This window comes from Delphinus delphis, chromosome 5, assembly GCF_949987515.2.
Source record: "Delphinus delphis chromosome 5, mDelDel1.2, whole genome shotgun sequence".
Lineage (NCBI taxonomy): Eukaryota > Metazoa > Chordata > Mammalia > Artiodactyla > Delphinidae > Delphinus > Delphinus delphis.
In genome coordinates this window covers 136,847,933-136,867,771 of record NC_082687.1, presented here as the reverse complement: position 1 = coordinate 136,867,771, position 19,839 = coordinate 136,847,933, and the positions used below count along the sequence as shown (strand labels likewise).

The 19,839-nt window shown below is 47.7% G+C and overlaps 1 protein-coding gene across 4 annotated transcripts in view; it reads left to right on the top strand.

Annotated features, from left to right (window-relative positions):
• Window positions 1-19,839, top strand: part of RGS12 (regulator of G protein signaling 12) — a 117,506-nt gene that overhangs the window by 77,122 nt on the left and 20,545 nt on the right. For all 4 annotated transcript variants that reach the window (XM_060013044.1, XM_060013043.1, XM_060013046.1 and 1 more), the window contains 2 exons: window positions 18,712-18,881; window positions 19,301-19,393. In XM_060013044.1, the coding sequence (XP_059869027.1) occupies window positions 18,712-18,881; window positions 19,301-19,393 (263 nt within the window). The remainder of the gene's footprint in view (window positions 1-18,711; window positions 18,882-19,300; window positions 19,394-19,839) is intronic.

Sequence of the window (19,839 nt, the reverse complement as noted above, 5' to 3'; positions counted from 1 at the left end):
TGAGGCAGCTCCCGCCAGAGCCCGTGTTCTGCCTCTCACACGAGTGTTCACTCATGATTTGTGCCCTTTTTTGGTATGTATTACACTTCAGTGAAGCGTTTACTAAAATAATTAATATTGTTTTAAATGCTGGAAGCTTTTTACCTAAGGACTTGCCAAGTGGCTTGAAAATTTTATTAGATTCACTCTCAGGAGAATAGGTATAACGTTGCTCAGAGAAAGTATTACACAGATTGGGCTGAAAATCTGATTGGCCAAAATAATTTAGGGGAAAGGTCTAGAAGTCGACCTTGAGGTTGGGGAGGGCTCAGTGGCTTTTTGCAAGAGCTCTACCTAAGCAGCTTTTATGCAGATTAAGAAAACTAAGGAGAGAAAGTAGAGGCCTTTGGGCCTGCCTTCTCAGCTTGTAAGATTTTCTCTCTCGCTGGTTTTCAGCAACTTAATTGCGATGAGTCTTGGGTTGGTTTTGCTGTGTATCCGCCATCTGGGGCGTGTTGAGTGTCAGATACTGTTCGCCCCTCTCCCACTCTGGGGACTTGGGCTTTTCCTACAGGCCACTGAGACTTGTTCATTTTCAGCCTTTTTTTTTTTTTTTCTCCATATGCTTCATAGTTTCTTTTGTTCTGTGTTTAAGTTCACTGATCTATTCTACAGTGTTTAATATGCTGTTAATTCCATCCTGTGGACTATTCATTTCAGAGGTTTATTTTTCACCTCTAGAAGTTCCTTTCAGATCTTTTAGAACCCTTCACTTCTCTCCTGACATATTCACGCTTTCCTTTAAACTCTAGAGCGTGTTTACAACAGGTCTCTCACTGCTCACTTATCCTCGCTGTCACTCCTGGGTCTGTTCTACTGCCTCATTTTTCTCCTGGTCGTGGGTCACATTTCTGCATCTTCTCATGTCTAGTGGTTTTCGACTGGCTGCGGGATTTTGTTGTCTTCCCTTGAAGAGTATAGGGCTTTGTTCTAATTGGCAGTTCAGCTACTTGGGGCTTGGCTTGGCCCCTTTGAGGCTTGTTTTTACGCTTTTTTTTTCTAGGCCAAATCTAAAGTCGCTTTCACTGTAAGCTAGTTTAGCCCACTACTGAAGCCTGACACATGTGGGGTCTCCTTTGAAGGCCAGGCATTCAAGCAGAGCTAGTGGGGACTCAGAAATCTCACAACCCTGTGTGAGTTCTGGGAACGTTCATCCTGCAGCTCCCAGCTCTTCTTTGCCTGGCCTCATGGGTTTCGCCCTGTGTGCACACACCTTAGAATTCAGCAACAGACTCCAGGGGTCTCTTTTGAGATTTCTGGAGCTCTTTCTTCACTAGCTTTCCTCCTGGCACCTGCAAATTCCAGCCTGGCCTGGCCTGATTCTAATCTCTGTCTCTTCAACTCAGTGCTCATGCAAGACTTCTGCCCATTTTCCTGCTAGATCATCTACTTTTCCTTATTGGTATGTAGGAAATTTGAAAAAAATTCAAATTTGAAATTTGTAGGAAATTTGAAAAAATACATTGGATTTATGTATTCAGGTGAGCTCCCCCACAGCTTACCTGTTCATTCTCTTCGTGGTCTCTTTTTTTTTTTTTTTTTAATTTATTTATTTTGGCTGCATTGGGTCTTCGTTGCTGTGCGCGGGCTTTCTCTAGTTGCGGCGAGCAGGGGCTACTCTTCATTGAGGTGCTCAGGCTTCTCATTGTGGTGGCTTCTCTTGTTGCGGAGCACGGGCTCTAGGCGCGCGGGCTTCAGTAGTTGTGGCACGTGGGCTCAGTAGTTGTGGCACGTGGGCTCAGTAGTTATGGCTCGCGAGCTCTAGAGCACAGGCTCAGTAGTTGTGGCTCACGGGCTTAGTTGCTCCGCGGCATGTGGGATCTTCCTGGACCAGGGTTCGAACCCATGTCCCCTGCATTGGCAGGTGGCTTCTTAACCACCGCGCCACCAGGGAAGCCCTCTTTGTGGTCTCTTTTGGTGACCAAAAGTTTTTAATCTTTGTATCATCCAATTTATCATTTTCCCTTTCTGTGATGCTTTTTATATCCTTTTAGAGCAGGCGTTGCCCTTCCCAAGTTCATGAAGGTAAAGCCATCGTTGTTTTATCTTCTGCATTGAAAGCTCTGATGATCTGCAGCTGGTATTTGTGTATGCTGTGAGTTAGGGGACAAGATTCATTTTTCCCGTCTGGGACCCAGTTGATCCAGCTCCATTTATTGAAAAGGCGGTCCTGTCCCCACTGAAAGGAGGCAGCACCTTTATCAGGTAATCGTATATTTGTGGGTCTGTTTCTGGCTTCCAGCTTCTGTTCCATTGGTCTCTTTGTCATTGGATCAGCACCTTGTGTCGTCATTACTGTCGTTCTGTCGTGCGTTCAGAGATCTGGTTGTGTAGTCTCAGGATGGTTTGGCTTATTCCAGGCCCTTTGCATTTCCTTACACATTTTGGAGCTAACTTGTGAGTCACTGCCAGTTTTCCAGAGTCACCTCTGCTTCTTTCTGTCTGAGCTGGGGGGGTACAGCACTTTGGAATCTGTGAGTGATGCTTTCACTGGAAGTGCGGCGCCAGCCGCTAACAGCCATTGGTATTAGGGCAGCTGGGTTTTCTCATTGTTCTGTGACTGTGCATTCGTGATCTTCATTACGTAGCCACTTACTGTCTTGCTCTTTAAAAATCTTCAGGTCATTCCCCCAGGAATAAATACTAAATCTGGCTTTGTTTGCCTTTTAAAAAACTGTTTCTTTTAGATGAGTGACCTCTATCAGTATCTAAAACCAGCATTAATCGAGATTACTTCAGGCCAACGTGTCACCCTCAAACAGATGCTGTTGTTCAGAGAAGGGAGGGAAAGCCTTGTAACGTACAAGACTTTGCAGGGACTTGCGTGTAAGGTGACCCGAGCACCCGAGAGAGGCTGGTGGACAGGCCGTGCTCGCCTCTGGGAGACGGTGGATGGTCGCGGGATGTGCTGCTGCTGGTGGTGGGAGAGATGGAGGCGGGCGGCAGGGCCTGCTCCAGCCAGAGGCCCGCGAGTCCAGCGGAGCCGAGCCCCGAGATGAGAGCAGAGGCTGTCCCTCATGTGAGTTTGGGGAGATGGGAAGAGCCAGGAAAAAGCCGAGAAGGAGCATCCGGGGTAGTGGAGACCTGAGAGAGGATGACTCTGTGTCTGTGAGGAGAGCGCAGGGTGAGGAGACCTCCACTGGGGGGCGGTCACCACGTCGGCAGGGGTGGGAAGGAGCAGGGTCGGGAGAAACAGATAACAGGGCAATAACAAGAGCTCTGCTTTGGGCCTGTGACTTTTGAGGTGGTTCGCAATTTCCAGGTGGAGATGTGGTGTAGACAGTGGGGTAACTGAGTGTGGATGCCAGAAGCGGTTGCGCCTGGAAAGCGTGAGCTTAAGGGTCATCTATCCACCAGTGGACTTCAGTGCCTTGGCAAGCTTGAGTAATTAGAGATCATGCAGAAAAGAGAAGTCTCAAACCTATGAGACAAGTGGGAACTGGAAGACGGCTGGAGACGTGAGAGGAGATAAGACACACGAGTCAGAGCATGGACTGGGTTAAACCCTGACTCTGCCACCAGCTGGCCACCGCAGTTCTCTGTCTGTAAGATGGGTACCAGGACCCATCTTACAGTGCTACTGTGAGAATGACAGGAACTGATACCTGCGATGCGTCTAGAACAGTACGTGGCACATAATGAAAAGCTACGCAAATGATAGCTGCCGTTATTATTGTCAATATCACTGTTGCTGTTTTCATTGCATTTCCAATATAAACGGTACTAGGAGTGGATAAAATTGCCTAGAAGAACTACATAGAGAAAAGAGCCTAGGACAGGTCCTGAAGAAGATTATAAGAGCAGTGGAAGAGAAAGGACATCAAAGGAGAAAACTCTCCATTTAGATTGTTTAAAATTCAATTTTGAAACAAAAGGACACAGGAAGATTGAAAAAATTAAATGAAATTAATTATTTTCTTAGGTAGATACTAAGGAAAAAGGAAATTGGTACGGCAGTATTAATACCAGACAGAATAATTCAAGTGAAAAAACAATAAAAAAAGAGGAAAGTAGGCAGTGTGCACCAAAAATAGAGTCTCTCACTTGTAAACAAAGTTAGATGAACTACAGTAAAAGTGGACAAGTATTCTTAGGGGAAGACTATAATATACCTTTTTCAGAAACTAAGAAATCAAGTGATAAGAAATAGAGTAAGATCACAGAACGTTGAATTATAAAACAGACAACGTAAATTTTATATGTATAAAATTTTACATCCAATAGAGAGTACACTTTTTTCCCAAAGATACATGAAGTATTTACCAATGTTGACAATATACTACTCCAGAAATGCAGTTACTACAAATTGAAAATATATTTGTAGCACACAGAGCACATCTACTGTCTGCAGGGTAACAGAGCACATCTGCTGTCCGCAGGGTAACAGAGCACATCTACTGTCTGCAGGGTAATTAAACAGAAGTCAGTTACAAAAAGACAGTACAAAATAAACTGTACATTTGAAAGTTTAAAACTATATTTCTAAATAATTCATGGGTCAAGGAGAAAATTAAGCTGGAAATTATAATACAGTTTAGAACTGTTCAGTAATTATAGTGCTACATATTAACACCAGTGGGATATAGTCAAAGTGGTTTTCAGAGAAAATTTTGTAGTATTAAATGTATATATTATAGAAAAGAAAAGTTGGGAAATACAGCAAATAAGCTTTCAAGACAAGGTAGGGAAAAACATAAAGTAGAAATTAACAAAATGGAAAACAAAACAAACAGTATATAACTGATTAATACAACAAAAAAATAAGTCTTCAGTACGTGTGATCAAGAAAAAGAGGGAAAAAACATTAAGAATGAAGAAGAAAGAAGACAAAGATGACTTCAAAGATAACAGAGAACTAAAGTTATAAGAAAATTCTACGAATAACTTTATACTAATGCATCTGATTACCAGGTCAATTGGACAACGTTTAGGAAAATATGGTTGGCCTAAGAAGAAAAGGAAACTTTGGTTAGATAAATCAACATAAGCAAAAATGATTTGGAAGTCAAAGATCTACACCGCAAAAGGCAACATGCCCAAACCAATTTATAGGTGAGTATATCGATCAGCTTGGGATAAATGATGTTGCAAATAACAGATAACTCCAAAATCACAGTGGCTCTAAGAAAGCAAAATTTCTTTTTTACTTACATTATACGCCCACTGCAGTTTGGCCTTGTTTTACTTTGCGTGTTTTCGCTGTCGCAGCAGTTCCTCTATGGGACACTGTGAGTCTTGTGGCAGAGCCGGGCGGTGCTTCCTTCCCAAGCACTACGTGCTACGCTCTCTCGCATCACAGGGCCAAGCCTGACACTGCGGTGGGGGGCACGGTAACCCTCCCACAAGCAGGGGCAGCAAATATTTTGGACTTGACGTGGTCTACCACACAGGGTATAGAAGGTGGGAAGCTACCCTACCCTGCTCGTATCAAGCCAGCATAACCTTGATACCAAAACCGGACAAGTATGGCACAAAATTGAATTATTGGCCAATTTAACTTAGTGAACAAATATGGAAACTTCCTAAATAAAATTTTAGCAAATTGAATCCAGCAGTGTTTTCATTTTTTAAATGCATCCTTATGAAGTGAGGTTTATTCAAGGAGTGCAAGGATAGTTTAACATTAGAGGCTTTTCCACTCAAGTCACCATTTATTCATTCGAGAGTTATTTTTAGAACTCCTACTCTCTTCTAAAAACTGTTACAGGCACTGGGGATACATTGGTGAACAAAGCAAAGTCCCTGCCTTCATGGCGCTTACACTTCAATAAAGGAATATCACGGTCACATAAGCAGATTGTATTATATTAATAGATTAAAGGGGTAAAACTGTATGATTATCACAGTGGAGGCAAAGGAGTATCTAATAAAATTAAGTCCCCATTCCTTTTTTTTTTTTAAATTGAAGTATAGTTGATGTACAATATTATATAAGTTACAGGTGCAATATAGTAGTTCACAGTTTTTAAAGGTCATACGCCATTTGTAGTTGTTATAAAACATGTTGTACATTATATCCTGTGTTGTACGTTATATCCTGTAGCTTATTTTATACACAGTAGTTTGTACCTCTTAATCCCCTCCCCCTATACTGCACCCCCCTTCCCTCTCCTCACTGGTAGCCACTAGTTTGTTTTCTATACCTGTGAGTCTGCTTCTACCCATTTCATTTTTTTAAAGTTATACTTAATAGTTAAACATTAGACCCAGGAATAAGGCAAAGGTGTTTCATATCTTAGCAACTATTTAACATTATATTGGAGATTCTGGCCAACACTATAAGGCAAGAAAAAGAAATTTTAAAACTTGTAAAGGAAGGAACGAAATAATCATTATTTACAAGTGACATTCTCATCTAACTAGAAAACCCACAGCATATCAGTCACGTGGCCAGGCCTGACTTTTAGAGCTAATGGAGTTCAGGAAGACGAAAAGTAGTAGCTTTCCTAAACAATATACATTGTTTTGATAGGAACATATATATGTTTGTAAAAGCATAACAAGAAATTTGGATCAACACCAAATTAATAAGGTGGGTTTCCTCTAGGGAGGGGAGATAGGACTAGAATTTTAGGTAATGATCAGTAAGGGATTTTATTTTTTATGTTTAAAATTTTTAAGTAGAAAATATTTTATGAATTGTGCATTAAAACTGCAAGATGTTTATATTTGAAGTTACATGCCTTTCAGCCTGTGCCACCTCATTAGCTTGTATTTGGAACACGTGATCTATTTATCCAACCAGTATTATTGAATGCCTACTATGTGCCTGGTACCGCTTGTCACAGTACTCTTAGGATGCCAGTATAGTTACTACTGTGGCTCTATAGAAAGGTGAGGTGACTTGGTGAGGAGTGGAGTTCTCACAGCATCCCTGTGACATGAGTACACGGTTGTTACTGCAGCGTTACAGAACGGGGAGGACAGTGTGACTCCGGAACCCACACCGTGAACCACCACAGCTGTGCCAGGTAGAGCCGGGCTGGGGGCTCTGGCTCCCAGGACAGAGCTTGCCACAAAGTAGACCTTCAACAGATGTATGTTGAGAAATGAGGAGGAGGGCGTGGCCCCACTTTACCTCTTACTCATCTTAACGGCCCGTCCAGTTTGAGGAGGAGAACATGGAGGATGTTGGGTTCCCCCGTGTGGTGGAGCCCTGATCCATTGTTCCATGGCAGAGTCAGGCTCGCAGATCCTCGGGGCAGGCGGGGGAGAGAGGGCACACCCTTATTTTTATTTATTTTTTGCACCATGTAATTTGTTTTCAGTCTGAGACTATATCAGACTTTCAAAAATTGCAGCTGTAGGACAAAGAACTTTTCCTGTACCATTTGAAAGTAAGTTGCTGATACGATACCCTTACCATCTTGAATACTTTAGAGTGAATTTCTTACAAATGAATACATTTTCCTGCATAACCAAAATACAGCCATCAAAATTAGGAAATTAACACCGATACATTGCTACCATCTCATCCTCACACCCTGTTCATTTCGCCAATTCATAGTAAATGTCATCTTTATGGTAGAAGGATCCAGTTCAGAATTACATTTGGCTTTTCGTTGTCGTGGTTCTTTCGTCTCCTTCAATGGAACAGTTCCTCCTTCTTCGCTTGCTTTTCGCATTCACGCCGCTTTTGAAGATTGTGGACCCCTTAGTTTGTCGATGCTTCCTCAATTTGGGCCACCTCTGCCTTGAGCGCCACCCACTGGAGACATCCAGACCAGGGGTGGGGCTTTGGGAGCCCCCACCACTCAGCACCGCCTCCTGCAGGAGAAGGGGCAGGAGAGCTGCCTGCCTTCTTTGGGGGTGAGGTGGGGGCGAGGTAAGGACCCCTCAGGAGCCAGCCTGGTGACCAGAATTTTGGAGCCCAGTCTGGGACAAATGACTTTCTGAATTTGATTGCTTTATTTGGAAGTCACATAAAAGACACAGGTGTTACATTCGTTTAGTTTTGCACCTGACATATTATCTTCATTATTAAAATTATGTGAAATCATAACTGTTCCAGAATCCCAGGCTATGGGTGCCGTAGGCAGAAAGTACAGTTTATACCTGACCCAAAAGTAAGCCTTTCCTATGTCTCGGTATTACCTCTTTCCCACTGACAGGAGTGGCCTCCCAGTGCCATCCCTGATGAAGGCGGTGCCTGCCCCGTGCGTCCTTGATGATCTCATCCCCTTGATCCTTTTCCTTCTCTCATGGTCAGCCCACGAGCCCCCTGTCCTGTTGGGGAGGGTGCCCGTTGCCTGGCCCCCCACCTGCACGGTCTCAGTGCAGGCCTGGCACCTGCAGCTGTGCCTCGGCTGCAGGCGGGGGCGAGCGCCAGTTTTGAGTCTTCCTGTGGAGCCCCCATTCGGGGTCCTTGGGCTTCTGCGCTGAGCGTGGCCTCCAGACAGGGCCAGGCCGCAGCCGGAGGGTTCACGCTTCACGTGCGGCTCTTGGCCCCAGAATAAAACGAGGTCTTCACGGAGTGTATGTATTTTATTCACTGAGGTGAAATACACTGATTTCACTAAGGAATTAGTAAGTGAATAATGTGAATTTTTTTCATTCAAATCAACATACTAAATGAATTTGATTAGGGCTAATCTTTGAAAAGTGTCCCGCGTCCCTTTCTGGTGAGTCCTGGAGGCGCCCTGTGGTCAGATGCCGGCTGGTGGGCAGCCCACGTGTGGTCACGGTTGCTAGCACTGTGCCTTGAATCCCGAGCGCTCATGTGACAAGTGACACGTCCCCTTTGCGTGTCGCATTACTTCCCACGCTGACCCTTTTTGGCTACCGTTCTGCCCACTCACACGGCCTCGCGAGCTCTCCCAGCATCTCACCCCCATCTGCTTGGCATTTCAGTCTCCAGAAGGACTTGTGTCATTTCAGACACGGAAAGTTTGTTCTGCTCTGCTCTGCCAGAACAGTTATAAATCGACTCTCTGGTGGTGACTCCAGGAAAGACTCAGCATCTAGGTTTCTGGTGTTTGGGCCCACATTTCCTGTGGCCCTGGGAAGTATATGGAAGGATACTGTACACTGAGCGCTGCCCTATAGACCTGGGAGGCGTTTGCCTGCTCTCCAGGGCTGTGACATCTGGCCAGGAGTTCATGAACGGTGACACTGGGAGCGTCCCTTGGAGCACATGGACGCTGTCTCAGCACCTTCACCAGCTAATCTCAGGCTGGTCATAGGAGGGCTTCACACTTCAGCAACTTCCTTTGTAAAATGGGCTGATGGATCAATAGTTTGCAGACTCTGTGCCGAGGAGGTGCTGTCAGGCTCCATAGACATTTCATTCTCATCGTCAGAAGGGCTCTGTAAATAGTGGCAGATCTTTCATGAAGGAGGTGCTAGGCTGCCTGCCCGAGGCCGCACCAGGTCAAGCAGAGCGCGGCCGAGGTCTGTCCCACCTGTTCTTGTCTGTATCTTCTTCCTTCCCAGTGGCCCAGTCCACACACAGGGATTCCATATGCGATTGCTTTGAGGAAAAAAAAAGGCCTGCTGCTTTAAATTTGTAAAACGTGTCAGGGCTGCAGCTGGGGAATGAAGTGAATACTCTTAGGGAGCCTACTGTGCGGTGTGGGCAGGACGTGGCAGACTTGGACGTGCAGCTGAGCCGGGTAGGGCGGGGGTGGGGGGAGGGCCGGGCAGCCCTCCCTGTGCATCCACCTTTCAGTGCAGAACTCGGGCAAGTTCCAGAATTCTAAGTTCAAGCCTAGACTTCAGGGCGTTTGAAGAGAGGAGAATAGAATATATCTTACTTAACAGCACGTTAGCTTCTTTGATATTTTTTCAGTATTTAGATGCGTGGTGTAAAGATCTTAACTTGTACTGTTGCACAAAGCCCTGCAATTGTTAATTTCTCCCCTAATGAGAAAACCAAGACATAAAGATATCCAGGCCCATGCAGTCTATTGCATTATGCCACCCAGAGCCAGAATGACCATCATGGGCCTGAGTCTCCACCTGGATTTTCCCCCAGAACTGAATTTTACCGTTGAAATGGCCGAATGGCAGATATTCCCAAGGCCTGGTTTGAAGGGTGGACCAGTTCACTTGATGAGCAAGTACAGGCTTTAAAAAGTAAATGACATGGGCTTCCCTGGTGGCGCAGTGGTTGAGAGTCTGCCTGCCGATGCAGGGGACACGGGTTTGTGCCCCAGTCCAGGAGGATCCCACATGCCACGGAGAGGCTGCACCCGTGAGCCATGGCCGCTGAGCCTGCGCGTCCAGAGCCTGTGCTCCGCAACGGGAGAGGCCACAGCAGTGAGAGGCCCGCGTACCGCAAAAAAAAAAAAAAGTAAATGACGTGATGCTAAAACTCATGGAATCCTGCACCTAGGACTGTATATTTCACTGTGTGTGGATTTTATCTCAAAAAGAGCTGTAAACAAAGATTAAAGTCTAGTTAGTGGTTTTGTTTTTGGCAGTGTATGCGTTATCAGTTCTTTTTTTAAAATAACTTTATTTATCTATCTATTTATTTATGACTGCGTTGGGTCTTTGTTGCTGCGCGTGGCTTTCTCTAGTTGCAGTGAGTGGGGGCTACTCTTCATTGCAGTGCACGGGCTTCTCACCGCGGTGGCTTCTCTTGTTGCGGAGCACGGGCTCTAGGCGCGCAGGCTTCAGTAGTTGTGTCACGTGGGCTCCGTAGTTGTGACTTGCGGGCTCTAGAGCGTAGGCTCAGTAGTTGTGGCGCATGGGCTTAGTTACTCTGCAGCATGTGGGATCTTCCTGGACCAGGGCTGAAACCCGTGTCCCCTGCATTGGCAGGCGGATTCCTAACCACTGTGCCACCAGGTAAGTCCGTGTTATCAGTTCTTAAAGTACCTTCTGTGTATTCTAGGCTTCAGCAGATGAGCAAATACACCAAGAATAGTGGGAGCCCAGTTCTCCGCTGCTGGTGAGGGAGTTACAAATATGGGACAGGAGAATGTATTGGGGTTAGGGTTGGGGTTGGGGTTTAAGGTGTCAGTATGAATTCATGGTTTTAATAGATGGATGTGAGCATGTAGAAATAAGTAGATAAATAGTTGTGCACCTGTGTATTCATAGGCATGTGTGGGTATGCGTATCAGTATTTCTTAGCTCTGTCCACTGGAAGGGCCTGGAAGCAACAAAAACCCCCAGTAGCAATGAGTGCCCCTTGTGTCCAGATCTTGGTGTCCAAACACCACTCCTCAGTGAAAGGAACTGGGTTCCTTGGAGCAAAACTGATTCCTGGTCTGGAGCACGGAAAGTACAAAATGAGTCCCACACATGTTCTTACACCAGAAAATAAGGAGGTGCTCAGTGCATGATGGGGACTTACCAGAAGGCCCCAGGTGCCGGCTTGAAGGGAGGCAGAGCATAAAAACAGAAGTCCATTGAGTGCATACTGATGTAGATAAATGAGTTTATAGTAAGTGGGCGAGGAGGGAAAGCTCTTTCATACAGTAAAATGTGGAGGAATTATGGTGTCAGAAAGTCTTCTGTGGGGACTTCCCTGGTGGCAGGAGACATGGGTTCGAGCCCTGGTCTGGGAAGATCCCACATGCTGCAGAGCAACTAAGCCCGTGCACCATAACTACTGAGCCTGCGCTCTAGAGCCCGCGAGCCACAACTACTGAACCCGAGTGCCACAGCTGCTGAAGCCCGCACGCCTAGAGCCTGTGCTCCATAACAAGAGAAGCCACCGCAATGAGAAGCCTGCGCACAACCAAGAGTAGCCCCTGCTCGCCGCAACTAGGGAAAGCCTGTGCGCAACAACGAAGACCCAACGCAGACCCAAAAATAAAGAAAATAAATTTATATATATATAAAGAAAAGTCTTCTGCAGATGCTGAAATACTGGACACAAGCTTGACGAGGAACAAGAGCCATCCATCAACTCAGAGGGCAGGTTAGCGCCTCCACAGTGGAGAGCCCAGCACCCCAACCAAACAGCACCAGTGCTGCAACTGGAACTCGGACTGTGTCACTTTCTCCAGTTTTGATGGCTGTGCTGTGGTCGTGAAAGAAAATGTCCCCGTACTTCAGAAATTCACACTAAAGTATTCAGGGGTGAAGAGGTATGCTGTCTCCACCTTAATCTCAAATAGTTTGGGAAAAGTTACTGGCGTGTGTGTTTAGAGAAGGAGACTGGGAGGAAGGGAGTGAAGGGGAGAGGAGAGAGGATGACGCGGCCGGCAGAGCAAGATGTAGACGGCTGGTGAATCTGGGAAAGGGTGTATGGGAGTTCCTTTAACTGTTTTTGTAATTTTCTGCAAGGTTAATTTATGTCAAAATTAAAAGCTGCCCCCAAAGGATGGCACGTGTGGCTCTAAGAAAGGGGCAGCTTTAGGTCCAGTGGAGGTGTTTTCGGACCTCGCTCAAAGTCCTGTCTCCCCAGTTTATCAGCTGTGCTGGTAGCTCTGCCTTTCTGAGCACTGCCTGAGTCCCTGGGCAGGTGAGGGGCCCGACGCAGAGGGACTGGGACCCCGCGTCCCGGCCTGACTGCCTCTGCGACCCCTGAGCTCTGCTGCCTCATCAGCAGATGGCTGCACTTCAGAAACGTGAGGTCAGAAAGGACATTGATAGGAAAGTGGGACCCACTGGGGCTCTGCTGCATCGTTAAACACTTTTCCTGCATTGTTTTCTTGGAAAATGTTGAGATTGATTGAACACCTTTTTAACAGAACTGTCACCTAGTTGTAGGTGTTGATGCAGCAGTGTCCACCCAAGGATCTGTGGCCGCCGGCTCAGCCTGAGAGCCAGATCCAGCCCCCGCCCGTTTTTATAAACAAAGCTTTCATGGGACAGCCACGTGCATGCTTTGCTTTGACCTCAAAGTGCTCCTTGCGGTTTAAAAGTGGTTCAGTTTGGGGTAGTTGCTTATTACTTAGCGAATACTTATTCCTGATACTATGCAATTTTTTAATGAGAAGGTGATCACCTTCTCATTAAAAAGATAAGTTTTCTGTTTATGGGATTAAAATGTTTTAAATAGGGGAATTAAGAGTTTTATTATAAAAAGTATTTTTTTTTTCCTTTGCCGCTGCTAGTTTAACAGAAAACAAGCGCCCAGAGGCCCCCGGGGCTTCAGCCTCAGCTCCTGTGCCTCTGAGAACAGCTCTGGGGCTTCTCTGCCTGCTGAATAATTCACAGTCGTGGCGGCAGCAGCTGAAGGTCTGCTCTGAATTATGGATGTGCCTCCTGTGATGCTTTGTGCTAGGTATACTGGCGGCTCCTTCTCCGTGAGCTCCAAGGGAGAGACTCGCCTTTGTCAGCCTGTGGCCTGGGATCTCTGGAGAAAGTGCACTAATTTACCTCTTTGGGGAGCGTGAGCTAAGCAACAATGTCTCTGTGTGTGGCCCGAGCCCGGGGCCCCGGGGGCTGTGCTGGCTGACCCTGGTATGGATTCAGAGGGGTGGTTTGCGGTGAATGGTTGGAAGTATTTGGTTAAATGGCATCACAGTGGCTCTTATCGGCTCTGCCCAGGTAAAGTCCCTCTGGTCTGTGCCTTGTCGTGGTTGGCGGGGGCAGGCAGACTGCGCGGTCTCCAGGTATGTGTGCCGAGGGGGCCCGTCCGCTTGGAGGCCGGTGGCAGTTAGCCCTATTACCTGACCTTGAGTTGTGATTTAAATATTTAAAGTGCTGGAGGTTATGGTTTGGATGAGATATTCTGGTGAGATAATGATGGGTGAAAGCCTAGAGTTACAGAATTATCTATAAAATGTTAATAGTAAGGCATTCTTCAAGTTATTTGCAACACGGTAACCTGCATGTTTGTCCAGCCAATGTAAAGGTGGTGGCTTTCCTAGTTTTCAGCAGATCTGAAACAGACTTCAAAAACTTTCTCACCAGGAAAGCATTTCTCTGACTTAAACTGGTGAATTGAAAGGAAAAAAAGAAAACCAACTGCGACAACAGAAACCAGGAAACGTTCTCTAAAGTGAAGCTGTAAGGTGGGATGTGGGGTGTCTTCCATGGACGTGTTTTTCTTTGGCTGGAGGATGAGTGTGTTGTTTTCCAAGCACCTGACACCCCAGAGAGACTCAGGCAGTGGCTTAGACATAGTGGGGTTTCTTCCATCACCTGTTCTGGCCTTGGAGTTGGGGTAGGAATCCCGGCGTTCGAAGGAATTTTATTTGTGTTCAAGGGCAGTCCTCCCACACATGTGCACTGTTTTCTGTGTCGAGAGCAATTCCAGAGTGAGTTTAAGGTGGCGTGAATTATGAAATTCAGAACTTGACAATGGCGGTCAAGGCCCGGTGACTCTCCGGTGTCATGGACACACGGAAGTGCTAGGATCTTGCCATCCCCGAGGGGCTCTGCACCCACCACGTGGCTCTCCACATTCTTCTGCAAGAAGCTGCCACCTAGAGATTCACCAGGAGATCTCACGATGACAAGAGCTGTGTACTGACGTGCTTTACGCAGCCAGGCATTGTCTCTAGTTTTCCCACTCTGAAGAGTGTGCACATTCCCAGAGATCTGGCCGAGGTGGAGGGAAACGGCCGGGGCTGCGGCCTCAGGCAGCGTGGTCTGGCCCTGGAGCTGCTCCTGCAGGGTCACTGCTGTCCCCTCTCGAAGCTCCTGGTGCCTGAGTTGAGGCCCAGGGAGCAGGCATTCAGGTCCCAGAAGCAACAGTGTGGGTGTGTCGGCCAGAAGAAACAAAAGAGCCTGTGGGGAGGCCCGGGGAGCCAGCGCACGATACCTTTCTGACTTCGTGGGTCAGATGAGAGCTGGGGTCCCGGGCCTGCGTCCCCGCTGAAATGACTCTTCCCAGGAGAGGCTCTGTCTGCAGGCAGAGCCCAGCCCAGCCCCCCACCCCCCCCCCACCCCCCCGCCCCTTCTCAGGCCCAGCGCATCTTTCTGTGCAGGACACCAGTGCCCCTACGACTCCACGGCAGGGACCGCCCTGCTCCCACCAAGGCATCAGAAAAGGCAGGCCTCAGGGTGTGCCTGCCGCCGGCCGGCTGAGCCGAGCAGCCCACGATGAGCGGCCGGGGGGGCCTTTCTTTTTTTAATTGTAATGTTTAATGTTTCTTTATCGATTAGACTTTTAAAGTGTCAGTTATTGATCTGTGAGTCTTCAAAAATAATTCATATCGGCTAAATCTTATAAAAATGGATTGGTATACGGGTCATCTTTCCCTTAACACGTGTATTCGGTAGCGTTCATTTTTCCTTCACTCAATCCCTCCACAAACTTGCAGCACTGGGCAGGGCAGGGGTGGGCGCCTGGGAAGCCTGCCCACACACCCCCCGCCTCCCTCGTGTCCTGTGTGCACTGGTCTACATTGCTCTGCCTGTTGCGTGTTGGAATCCACACACCTTTTGTTTGACAAGTAAAAGCTGCAACACCTTGATGGGTTCAGCTGCTGTGTCTGCAGTTTGCCCCCGACCTGTCCTCACCATCCAGCCTCAGCCGACCTCCGCTGGCCGCTCTCCACGTGCAGCCAGAAGGACAAAAAGTCCCTTCTTTTTTATTATTATTAACGGAATGTTTTATTTTTAGCATAGATGTGATGGCTTTTTTTTCAATATTTTTTATTTAAGTATAGTTGATTTACAATGTCATGTTAATTTCTGCTGTACAGCAAAGCAATTCAGTTGTGTATATATATATATATATATATACACACACACACACACATATATACACACACATTCTTTTTTAAAAATATTCTTTCCCGTTATGGCTTATCCTAGAATATTGACTACAGTTCCCTGTGCTGTACAGTAGGACCTTGTTGTTTATCCATTCTCTATATAATAGCTTACATCTGCTCATCCCAAACTCCCACTCCATCCCTCCCCCAGCCCCCTCCCCCTTGGCAACCACAAGTCTGTTCTTTATGTCTGTGAGTCTGTTTCTGTTTTGTAGATAAGTTCATCTGTGTCATACTTTAGATTCCACATGTAAGTGATATCATATGATATTTGTCTCTCCGTCTGGCTTACTTCACTCAGTATGATCGTCTCTAGGTCCGTTGATGTTACCGCAAATGGCATGGTTTCGCTCTTCCTTATGGCTGAGCAGTATTCCAGCGTGTATATATGTACCACATCTTCTTTATCCAATTATCTGTCAGTGGACATTTAGGCTGTTTCCATGTCCTGGCTGTTGTGAATAGTGCTGCTGTGAACATAGGGGTGCGTGCATCTTTTCGAATTATAGTTTTGTCTGGATATATGCCCAGGAGTGGGATTGCTGGATCATATGGTAATTCTATTTTTAGTTTTTTGAGGAACCTCCATACTGTTTTCCACAGTGGCTGCACCAACTTACATTCCCACCAACCGTGTAGGAGGGTTTCCTTTTCTCCACACCCTCTCTAGCATTTATTGTTTGTAGACTTTCCAGTCTGACAGGTGTGAGATGGTACCTAATTGTAGCTTTGAAGTGCATCTTTCTAATAATTAGTGATGTTGAGCATCTTTTCATGTGCCTATTAGCCATCTGTATTTCTTCTTTGGAGAAATGTCTATTTAGGTCTTCTGCCCGTTTTTTGTTTGTTTGTTTGCGGTACGCGGGCCTCTCACTGTTGTGGCCTCTCCCGTTGCGGAGCACAGGCTCCTGACTCGCAGGCTCCGCGGCCATGGCTCACGGGCCCAGCCGCTCCGCGGCATGTGGGATCTTCCCGGACTGGGGCACGAACCCGTGTCCCCTGCATCGGCAGGCAGACTCTCAACCACTGCACCACCTGGGAAGCCCTGCCCGTTTTTTGATTGGGTTGTTTGTTTTTCTGTTGCTGAGTTGTATGAGCTGCTTATATATTTTGGAAATTAAGCCCTTGTCGGTTGCATTGTTTGCAAATATTTTCTCCCATCTTGACATTCCCTTGTTTATCGCTGTCCTCCAGGGTGAAATCCACACAGCTTGGGTGCCCACCTCCCGGCCCCACTGGCCTTGCCTGCCAGCTCTCACAGCCACACGGGCTGTGAGCCGTGTTTCTTCTGCCACAGGGCCTTTGCACGTGCTTGTCCCCTTGTGGAAGGCTTTTCCCGCTTTCCTGAGGTCGGTTAAGTTCTGTTCATCCCTCAACTCTCAGTTCAGCCATTATTGCCTTAAGGGGAAAAAGCTGGAGGAAAATGTTTTGGTGCTCATACTTTACCGAGTGTCTTTAAAATAGACTGTTTCATCTTTTGAGGATGACCCTGTTTATCAGCATGAAACGTAGCAGGGAAGCTTCTCTGCTCGGCCCCTGATGCTGCCCCGGACGCTGGTTCACGGTTCACATTCTCTTTGGCTCCGTGTGGGGGTCCCTGGGGCTGGGGGCATCGTAAGCCTCTACTTAGTGACAGATCATACTCTTCCTCCACTTTCCTTTGGTTTATTGATCTTTTTTTTTTTATTGATGCGTAGGTGCTCTTAAATATAAAGAAAATTAGTCCTTCAGCTGTGTAACGTGTTACATGTATTTCCCATAGTTTCTTATTTGTCTTTTGCCTTAGCTTACAGTATTTTTTACAGAGATTTGATTTGATATTTTGAGGTGTAGTTGACATACAACATTATGTTAGTTTCAGGTGTACAACATAGTGTTTCAAAATTTGTATATATTGTGAGATGATTGCCACAGTGAGTCTAGCTGGCTTCCCTCACTGGGCACAGATGCAGAATTCTTTCTTGTGATGAGAACTTCCAAGATCTCCTCTCTTAGCTCCTTTCACGCGCGCGATGCAGTGTCGTTGCTTACACTTGCCGTGCCGTGCCGTCCGTCCCCAGGACCTCTTTCTCTTACGTCTGGACGTTTGTACCTGCTGATCCCTCCACCCACATTGCCCCCCACCCCGCCCACTGCCTCTGGCACCAGCCGTCTGCTCTCACACACAGGGGCTTCAAGTCTGTCTCTGACGGCTCTGGGCGGGAGCCTGCCGGATGCCCTCACTCAGGTATCTCAGAGAACTGTCCCATGCTTTCTTCTAGTATTTCTCTGACTTCACTGTTTACGTTTAAATCTTTGGTCCGTGTGGCATTTTTTCTAGTGCGTATTGCAAGACCGCCAACTTGGTCACTCTCCAGCTGGTCACAGTTGACCCTGTAGCGTGTATTGAGTGATCCGGCTGTGTCCTGTCCCAGTGACGCGTCTGCTTCTGCAGCGGCATCGTTCAGGATGCGGCGTGCGACGAGTGTAACATTGGGTGGGGCTGGCCCTCCCTCCGTGCTTTTGTTTTGTGTAGTTTTCCAGCATTTCGTGTTTGGTTTTCCACGTGAACCTTTACACTCAGTTTGTCTGGTTCTAATAGAACGTGTACTGGGAAGTGTGTTGGGAGGAGAGGTTAATTTGGGGGGATGGGAGTCTGTGGTGTTTAGTCCTTTGTTGCCCCTGTTACTGGACACAAATCACACGTGAAGACATGGGGTCTTCCAGGACCCCAGCCCCAAGGAGAGAGAGGAGAGTGTGAGCGTGTGCCTGCCTGTGAGCGTGTGTGAGCGTGTGCCTGCCTGTGAGCGTGTGTGAGCGTGTGTGAGCGTGTGCCTGCCTGTGAGTGTGTCAGCGCACGTTGAGGAGCGGGTTTCCGATCACATACACACAAAAGTCGTTCCCACTCGGCCCAGTACCCAGGGTGCCCAGAACGATGCGGCCACGGTGTGGGCACTCGCCGCACTGTGTCGGCTGAATGCACCTCCTGTAGAAGACAGATGGTGAGGGCCCCGCGGGCAGGAGGGGGACAGGCCCGCAGGTGAGTGAGGTCTGTGCTGCCCCACAGAGCTGAACGGCGCCGACCTGAAGGACTGCGTGAGCAACCACAGCCTGAGCAGCAATGCCAGCCTCCCCAGCGTGCAGAGCTGCCGGCGCCTGCGTGAGCGGAGGGTTGCCAGCTGGGCCGTGTCCTTCGAACGGCTTCTGCAGGACCCGCTCGGAGTTCGCTACTTTTCCGTGAGTCTGATGGGCAGCGGGCACCTCCTGCAGCCGGCCCCAGGGCAGGGCTGGGCAGGGCAGACGTCTCGTCCTCCTGCTTCTACCCCGGACGCTCAGGCCCAGGGGCTGGAGGGCGCCTCTCTCTGCCGTGAGGGGCATCAGAGCTTCTTGTGAACCGTTGGAAGCAGCTGCCTGCTAGCCAGGCCGGCTACTAGGAAGGCATGCTCAGCTCCTAAGGAAACAGCTGGGAAGGCCCAGGTGGTCCCAGTGAGGCAGCTTTTAAGTTTGCTCCCAGGTAAATTCTGGAGAGGCGCTTGGCACCCCTGGTTTCTGTGGGAATAATGAAACAGAGCACAGAGGAGGGAGGTCCCACCGCCACTACTGACGTACCCTTTTCCGAGGACGGTGTGAAGGTTAATCTGTGGTGTTTTTCGTAGGATTTTCTAAGGAAGGAATTCAGTGAAGAGAACATTTTATTCTGGCAGGCCTGTGAATATTTTCATCATGTTCCCGCACACGACAAAAAAGAGGTACGTTTCTTCCGGCTGGGAAGTAGGAGTGGTTAAAGGGCAGGGTGATTTGAGCGTAGGTTCACACATGGTGCAGTTTGAAAAGTCCGTGTAAAAATATTTTCACACGATTAAAAAAAATTTTTTCAGAATGTTTCTTAATATATATGATATTTAATTTTGCCTAAACATAGCTTGCATAAATGGCCCTAAAACTTTCAACACATGTGCTGCCACTCCGTGTGTGGAAGGGGATTTAAGAGAAAATCCTGGGCCATCCTAAGGATGCCCATCCGTACGGCCCCCCTTGCAGGCTGCGCGGGGGCAGGTGAGCCCCGCTGGTGCGGGTGCTGACCCGCGGCGTGACCCGCTCTGAGGCAGCCTGTGCCCCTCCCTCAGAGGAGGCCTCTTCTCTGCTTCTCACGCTCTGTGCTGCCCGGACCTCCCTCCCACTTTGGCGAGACCAC